The 8,896-nt window shown below is 41.4% G+C and overlaps 1 protein-coding gene across 2 annotated transcripts in view; it reads right to left on the bottom strand.

Annotated features, from left to right (window-relative positions):
- The window catches only part of Gcnt2 (glucosaminyl (N-acetyl) transferase 2 (I blood group)), a 52,221-nt gene that overhangs the window by 3,458 nt on the left and 39,867 nt on the right, over positions 1–8,896 (bottom strand). For both annotated transcript variants that reach the window (XM_010622845.3, XM_010622844.3), the window contains exon 2: positions 4,877–4,969. In XM_010622845.3, coding sequence (XP_010621147.1) covers positions 4,877–4,969 — 93 coding nt within the window. The remainder of the gene's footprint in view (positions 1–4,876; positions 4,970–8,896) is intronic.

Consider the following 8,896-nt stretch of genomic DNA (forward strand, 5'->3'; position numbering starts at 1 on the left):
ATATAATAATCAAGATCCCAGAAACCCAACAGAAGAACAAAATACTACAAGCAGTAAGAGAAAAGAAACAAATCACATACAAAGGAAAGCCCATCAGAATCACAGCAGACTTTTCAACCCAAACCCTTGGGGCAAGGAGAGCCTGGAATGAGATATTTCAAGTACTAAACGAGGACAACCTCCAACCTAGACTGATGTACCCAGCAAAACTCTTTCAAAATGGATGGGGAAATAAGACACTTCCACGACAAAGAACACCTAAGAAACTACATGAATACCAAACCAGCACTACAAGGAATTCTAAACAAGATCCTAGAAAAAGACAATGAAGGCAACAACGCCATGAGGCCCAACAGAGCAAATCAAATAGGCTAGGCAAGAAATTAAAAGGAGAAGGTGAAAAAGTAAAAAGAGTCAACAAAAGGCCAATAACATGTCAATAATAAGTCAGTACATATCAGTTATAACCAGCAATGTCAATGGCCTCAACTCACCAATCAGGAGAAATAGACTGGCAAAATGGAATAAGAAGCAAAATCCAACAATATGTTGTATACAAGAAACACACCTAGTACAAAAAGAAGTCCATAGACTGAAAGTGAAAAGACAGAAAACAATTCTCCATGTGACAGGAGCCCAGAAAAATACAGAGGTAGCAATCTTATTTGTAGACAAAGTAAATTTCAAACCAAAACTTATTCTAGTATTATTGATGTAGGACAGTACTGTATCATATCTCTATGAATGTAAAATATCTTGTACCTGCTTTATGATACATAGTAGGGACCATGCTTTATCAGAGCTACATTTAATGATATTACTCTAGAATGTTCTCTTTCCAGATGATGATTAAGATGCTAATAAAACAAATGGTCCCAGGTACCACAGCAGCAACAGAACTTTGCTGTTTTCTGGATATTATTCTTTTCTTTGTTTCTCTGTTTTGTTTTGTTTTTAATGGAATGTGCTGAATGTCTATAATTTTGTTCAGATGACTGCAGAACCTGGAAAAGCTGTTGCTGCTATCGATGCATAACATACTATTATTAGTCTTTTTATATAAATATAAATATATATATACATATATATATATAAATTGAATTGTGGGAAACTTTAACGGTGCTGCCAACTTTGGAAAAAGTCATCCCAATTTACTGTGTTGAGTTGGCATTGTACAGAAATGGACAGCCATATTGGTCTAGAAATGTTAATTTATTTTTATTTTTATTTTTTATTTTTTTTCCATGTGTACAGGGGTAACACATCGTACTAAACATGTAAGGTCAGATCTACATGGGTTTGGTTACAGAAACTAATAAAGTATTCTCTAAATAATGAAAAAAAGAATAAGATAAGACTATAAGAGCAAGAAGCAATTTAAATATGTGCGGGGACCATTTTCATCTCCAGAATTAAGGATTATTTTAATGTTACATCATTGCCTTTTCTCTTTTACTTTTTAGTTTTATTTTAGGATTCCCTATTTTTTAATGTTCATACAGAGATTTCTTTAACTGAAATACTGAATAGTTTCTTTGGTGTGAAAAACTATAATAGTACACAGGGTCCTAATGAGATAATTAATAATGTGAAATAGGAAGTAAAGGGCTAAAGGTGTAAGGAAAGTGGGAAGGGTGGGGGAAAGGTAATAAGGGAGAGGAAAAAAATATGAGAAACTGAAAAATGGAAATAAAGTGTTTGTAAATGGGGAGGGGAGGGGGTGAAGGGAGGGCAGGGACAAGGGGAAAAATGAGAATCAAGACCTGTTATGTATAGGTACAGAATCCCAATGATGAATGTAACTGTATTGTATACCTAGATTGTACCAATAACCTCAATAAAAAGAAATAGCAACAATAATAATACAAGGACATAGCCTAGTAGGTATCACCAGGGAGTCCCTGTGTTAATGAGTGAGTCGTGGAGAGGAGTTCTATGCCTCCCTCAGACTTTCGATCTTCTACTTTTCCCCACCAGCCTGCACCTTCCAATCCTCCAGGGAGGCAGACGCGTGCCTCAGCTCTTCAGTGCCCTGGGTGACTCTGTCTGCAGAGCCTTTCAAATGTGCTGTAAATAGAACCTAACCCCTGCTCCCTGCCTCCCTCCCCACCCTGGTCCAAGCCACCTCTCCCTGCTAGTCCAGGCTCAGCACAGCAGCCAGAGAGATAGTTTTCAAATACGAACAGGCCTCCTCTTCTCCAGAGGTCAACAGTGGCATTTCAGCCCTCAGGTTTCCTGCTGTCCTGAGGACCAGGCTCTTGCTCCTGACACCCAACAGACTGGCACCCCAAGGGGTCCCTTGGGCACAACCACAACCTCTGCTTTGATGCTGCCTTGTCCTCTTCCCTCATTCATTGGTGCTGCATAGGAAAATACTATTTTGTTCATTGTGTGTTAGCTGTCTGTCTGTCTCTAGACAATTAATTGTTCTTTCCTTTGCTCTCAGACTTGACTATAATCCCTGAGCTAGGATTTCAGAGCATTTTGTTCACATCTGCATGTGGCACAATGGCTGGCCAACACTGGTGTTTAACGACTGGTGAATAAGAGGATGGAGAAGGATGGGCAGAAAATTCTTGGACTGGTAGAATTGGGAGACATCAGAAAGGAGGAGTGATTTGGATAGATTGAAAGAAAAAGTGTAGAAGTGAGAGTTTGCTGTTAGAGTAAGGAATAAGGCTAGGGATGGGTTAGAAACAAGCATGGCTGGAAGTTAGAACTCTCCCCAGAGGAGAACAAAGGGTTCAACCTCTTATCTTTTGTTTTTGTTTTTTGAGACAGGGTCTCACTATATAGTTGAGTCTGACCTGGAACTCACTATGTGGTCCAGGCTGGTCTTGAACTCACAGCGATCCTCCTGCCTCAGCCTCCTGAATGCTGGGATTATAGGTGTGCACCACTATGCCCGGCTTCAACCTCTTATCTTTTGGATGTGGGGAACCTTTGGAGTTTTTTTTTTTTTAAAAGGTACTGGAGATCGAACTCTCGTCCTTTCCCTTGTGAGGCAGGTGGCAGCAGCTCTGAGCTAAACCCTCAGCCCCATCTTTGGACATTTTTGAACATAAGAATCAAATGATAAAACTGATTTTAACTGGTCAATTCTGCAATATTTTGCAGGATTCAAATGCATGACACTACAATACTAAGACAACATAAACGAGACAGCGGCAAGGAGGGGAGGAGGGAGACATTTGTATCACTGAGTCACTGTGCTGCCTGTGGGTTCTGCTTTTCTCCCTACCCAATGGTTTGAAGGGAAGTTCCTGTGCCCTTAAACATAAGCTTTTAAACACTCACTGGCATAGCAGGTAACTAAAGAAGGAGGGTGGGGGGCTTGGGCTACTCAGACGAAGCAGGGAAGGGCCAACTCCCACGACCCCCATCTGTCATGTGATCAGTCAGCGTCCCCACAAACACAGGCCTGTTTGGCCCACAGCTCCTCCTCTGCTGGGGCAGGGTCTAGACAAAGAAACCACAGGAAGTTTCTCCTGGTGGGATGGGCGCTCCTCGGGGCACTGGTGTCAGGCACAAGAGAGGCTGGTTGGAATGGGGAGCTGTTGAGGAAGCGGAAAGTTGGAAGTTTTCACTGGAAACAGGTGCAAAGAAGACAAATGAGTGAGTGGAGCCCAGGCTGAAGAGTAGAAGCAAAGCTTTTCCACCACAGGCAGGGAAGGCGAAATTGCCGTATTTTAATTCATTCAACCTCTGAGTAGATGTTAATTGCATGTTGTTATAGGCTCAGTTGTGTGCCCCTCCGAGTTCCTGCATTGAATCCTAAGGCCCAGTACCTCAGAGTGGTGAGCGGGTCATTAAAGTGGTAACGGAGATAAAACAAGGCCATTAGGGTGAGTCCTCATAAGAAGAGGAAATGGAAAGACATAGACAGTGGAAAGACCATGTGAGGACCTGGGGAGAAGATGGCCATTTGTCATCCAAAGGTGAAGCTTTAGAAAGAGCCAACTCTGCTGATGCTTGGCCGCAGCCTTCCAGCCTGCACACTTGGAGAACACTGATTGCCTGTCTGTTCCGTTGTGATGGCTGCTCCAGCAGCCTAATGCATGGGCCATGCCACTTGGAATGGAAAGAGTGCTAGGACCACTACAGGTCCTACTTCTGTATTCTGCAGACATGGAAATGTCCCAGGGCTTCCACATCCTAACCATCTGGGTGAGAACCCCTCTCTCCTTGCAGTCCCCACCCATTGTGGCAGCGCTGTGGGAAACACCCACAGCTCTCCCAGCATGTCTCTGGGGGGCGCAGAAGCTGGTGTGAGGGACAAGGACCCAGCTTGCCCTGTGGGGAGAACAAGACCTCTCTCTCCTAACAGCTCCACTCCCAAAAGGAGTACGAAGAATAAACAGTGAGAGGGGAAACCAGACAGAGGGAAGTGTTGTTGTAATTTTAAATGACTTGCACATGTCCCTAGGTAATTCTAAGGTGGAGAATGCCTGTGAGATATTTAAACTTGGTCGTCAAGAGACTGTCTTGAAGCCTCTGTCCTCTGTGCTTAGTAACTATTGTGTTTCCCTGAAAATAAGACCTGGCTAGAAAACAATCAGCCTGGAAAACTAGAGATCAAAAACACCAGCCCCAGGCAGCGCATCCTTGTCTCACCTGCCTTACAGAGTTAACCACCAAGCAAGAAAATAGTGATGGCAGGCAAGGCAAGGACAGGCTGCTTGGGCCTGGCATTTTTGATCTATGGTTTTTCAAAGCTGATTATTTTCCAGCTAGATCTTGCTTTCCGAAAGAGTAGTAGGCTGATTTAAACCCAGCCACAGTTATCTTTCCATGACACACCCATGGAGAACAGCTATTCTCAGACCAACGCCAGAGAGTGGTCACGTGGCCTAAACGCGTGAAATAAATGCCTCACCGTGGCAGCCTCCGTGTTTATCTTCCATGTCAAGCCACTTTATGGCTCGAAGGTTTCCAGTCCAGGATGCATTGGGCATGGAGCCAGGGACACCTGCAAAAGAAAGACAGACTCTTTAATAAATAGTGCTGGAAAAACTGGCTTTCCACATGCCGAAGACTGAAACGAGACCCATATCTTTCACCACGCACTAACCTAAAGTCAAAATGGATCTACATATTAAAACAGAAACACTAAATCTGCTGGAAGAGAGACTAGGTAGGACACTTGAGGACATAGGAGTAGGCAGACTTCATGAGTAAAATCCAGACCGCACAGGAAATACTACAAAGAATCAACAACTGGGACCTCATCTTATTAAAAAGCTTTTGAATAGCAAGAGAAACCACCAACAGAGTGAAGAGAAAACCCACAGAGAGGGAAAAAAAAATTTACTAGCTATCCAGATAAAGGTCTATTATCTAGAATATATAAAGAACTAAACAGAAAGACCTCCCCAATTTAAAGACCCAATTGAAAAATGGGCATCTGAAAAAGACACTTCTCAGATGAAGAATTAGAAATGGCAAATACATGCACCACTGTTGGTGGGAGTGTAGACCGGTACAACCACTGTGGAAATTTATAAAAAACTAAAACTAGAGGTTCCATTTGACCCAGCTATGCCTTTACTTGGTATCTTCTCAAAAGGATTAAAAGCCATCATGGGCCGGGAATTTAGCTCAGTGGTTTCACTGCCTGCCTTGCAAATGCAAGTTCCTGAGTTCAATCCCCCATACCTGACCCCAAAAAGTATCATATCACAGTGATATATGCGCACCCATGTTTATAGCATCACAGTTTGTAATAGCTAAACCTAAGAAGCAGCCCAAATGCCCTAAACTGACAAGTGGATAAAGATGATGTGGGTTTTTGTATACAATGGAGTACTACTCTGCATAAAGGATGAGCTTCAGACATTTATAGCTAAATGGATGGACCTTGAGATCATACTCTTAAGTGAAATAAATCAGACACATGTTTAAATACCACATTGTTTCTCTGGTGTGAGAAACTGAAAGTAGAACTAAAGACTAAGATGTATAATGGATGCTGGGAAATAGGAAGAAAGTGTTCAAATGGAAAAGGTAACAAGGGAGGAGGGGATGAAGGAAGGGACAAGAAAAAAGGGAAAAATAGAAGGAAAAATGAAAACAAAGCTTTTGTACATAGGAAGGGAGGGAGTTTGAGGTAGGTAACTGGATAAAATAAATTTTATTTTAAATAAGATAAAGAATCAGGACATGAAGACAATGGCTCCATCCAGGAAGTCTGAAAATCATGCTTTTCTTTTAGTATATCACCTTTTACATTTCACGGATTCATGCGTACTGGTCCATTTTTGTTTCCTCCAGTTGATTTTTTTTTCTTTTTTTGAGAGAGGATCACATTGTGTTACCTATGCAAGACTGGAACGCCTGGGTTCTAGTGTTCAGCCTCCCAAGGAGCTCAAACTACAGGTATGTGCCACCATACCAAGATCCAACTGATCTTTGGCCAAATATTATTTGCTGATTAACTACCCGAATGATATAACATCTGATTTAGTCAATACATGAATCCAATTCTAATCAGCATACTAATATCAAATCACTAATAAGCTATTAGTGTAATATCTAATTCTTTGATGTGTAAAGAATTAACCCCAAAAACAAAAAAGATGGGAAGGGTGCCTTCAGGTGCCGTTTCCAAATGAGGGTCTCTCCACCACTGAAGCTTTGGGATGGGCCATTCTATGTGATGGGGCCATCGCATGTACCGAAGGGCGGTAAGCAGTACTTGCCGGCCCTACCTACAAGATACTAGATTCTGTGACAACCAGAATCCCAGCACACTCTGCTACATGGGGAAGAGGACAAAAATCACTCATTTCTGAGAGAGACAGAGCTTAAGCCATCTCCAGTAACCCTCTCCAGCTTGATACATTTTGGATTGTTCACAGAGGTTACGGTCCATTTAACCATTACCAGATAGCTTGTTCTGTATTATCTGTTTGCAGTACTAGGGACTGAACACAGGGCATTAGCATTTGGCTACCTCCTGAGCCCTTTTCAAATTTTATATTTTGAAGACTGGATTTCTCTAAGTTACTAAATTGCTCCAGGCTGGGCTCAAGCTTGTGATTCTCCTGCTTCAGCCTCCCAGAGTGCTGAGATTACAGGGATGGGCCTGGCCATACAGGGTGGTTAAAACAAGATGATAACAAAACTCACTACTGGCAAAGGAGCACTATATATGGGAATATCAATGCAACTAAGAGGGGAATTCTTTGCCTCCCAAGAGCTGCTGCCTTTTCCCCCAGTGAGTAATGGAATCGGAACCTAACTGAGGTATCAACAGTGCACACATGTTTAAACTCAAATCACAACAGTCCTCTTTGGAAAGATTCTTCTTAAATGCTGATAAGACACACTATGGTAGGCAGAACAGAGATGACCCCATCCTAACCCCTGGATCCTAAGAAGATGCCATATTGCAGGGTGCAGGAGAGTGGAGGCTGCTAATCTGCTGGCCTCCAAACAGAATGCCCTGAATTACAATTCAGGGTTCACTGTAATTCCAGGAGTCTGTCAGACTCTGAACCTCAGCACTGCAGGGCACGTAAGTTGTTTAATTTTCTGATACAGTGGACCCTTGACTTACAAACTCCATTCATTCTTGAGGGCTGGTTGTAACTCAAGTTGGTCAGTTGAAGGCTCAGTCTGTTCTACAAAGCTTTCAAAGTCTCTCTCCTGTACACAGGCAGATTTCAGTGTCCTTAGAGAGACACCGGCCCAGGATTTCTCATTAACCCCACACAGTAAAGGATGTTGTCTGTTCCTTTCAGAGCTCTTTAAGGGTTAAATGTATATCTGAGACCATCTGGAAGCACAAGTGGCCAGCATTCAGGTTGCAACTCAAGATTTTGGTCATAAGTTAAAACTAACATTCTGGTCATAACCCAAATTGTTCGTGTATCTGGCTGGTTATAACTTGAGGGTCCACTGTAATTTGTTAAAGGGACAAATAATAAAAGCAAATTCACATTCTTGAGAAAAAAATTACTCACATGTGGGTACTTTTTCAATAAGAAGGGAAATTTAGACAAAACCAACACTTTGAAAGGATTGAAAAGGGACTGGGAATTTAGAAGAACTTTGCCCTTTAAAAACATTAATAGACCCACATCCATCTCCAGAAGAAAAACAGCTCTGTTCTTTTGCCTTGTGGTCACATGATAATTACATGATGATCTAAGTCTGGAATTGTACCGAGTTTCTCAACTAAAATTAAATTTTACCAGTCTTTCCTATAAATAGGAGGCAGGGATCTTTAACCCCGACTCTGTACAGCAACACAGCCTTCTTGTTTTGGCAGCACAAACTTGAAAACAGTCAACAAAATATTCAGCAAAACACTTTATTAAGTAATATAACTTCCTATTGCTTTACTTTGACTACTTGAAAAATTATTTTAGCGCCTGCCTATCTAAAAAGAAGCTTCCTTACTCTTAACACACATTTTTAAAAATTTAGATTAAAACTTGTCTTGGTTAAGTTGGGGTTGGGGAGAGGGTCTGGAAAGGGAAGAGAATTTGATTTTACTTATATCAACAAGACCAGCTGATGTGTGTGGCATTTATGTGTATGTAGATGAAATTACTACCTCAGAAGAGTACGACAACATTCTCATGACAAAACATCTCTCAACCTTTAAGTGACTACACTTTTGAAAAGACATTTTTCTTCTTCTTTGATTCTCATTAATATTGATCATAGCAGACTTACTTAGAAACACCTATTATTCCAGAGGAAAGATTGTGACATTAATAATTAATGACCCCCAGTCTTTCCAAACACACCCACACCATCTGACTGCCTGCTAAAGGAATTCCAAATCTCAACTTCTATGCTTTCTATTTGATGACAGTTCTCAAAACACATCTATGTTTAAATATTAAGCACATTTGAGCATAAAAATATTACTTTTTTTTTTTTTTTT

The sequence above is a fragment of the Fukomys damarensis genome, unplaced genomic scaffold (genome assembly GCF_012274545.1).
Source record: "Fukomys damarensis isolate Sample0158 unplaced genomic scaffold, DMR_v1.0_HiC HiC_scaffold_10, whole genome shotgun sequence".
NCBI classification, from domain to species: Eukaryota; Metazoa; Chordata; class Mammalia; order Rodentia; family Bathyergidae; genus Fukomys; species Fukomys damarensis.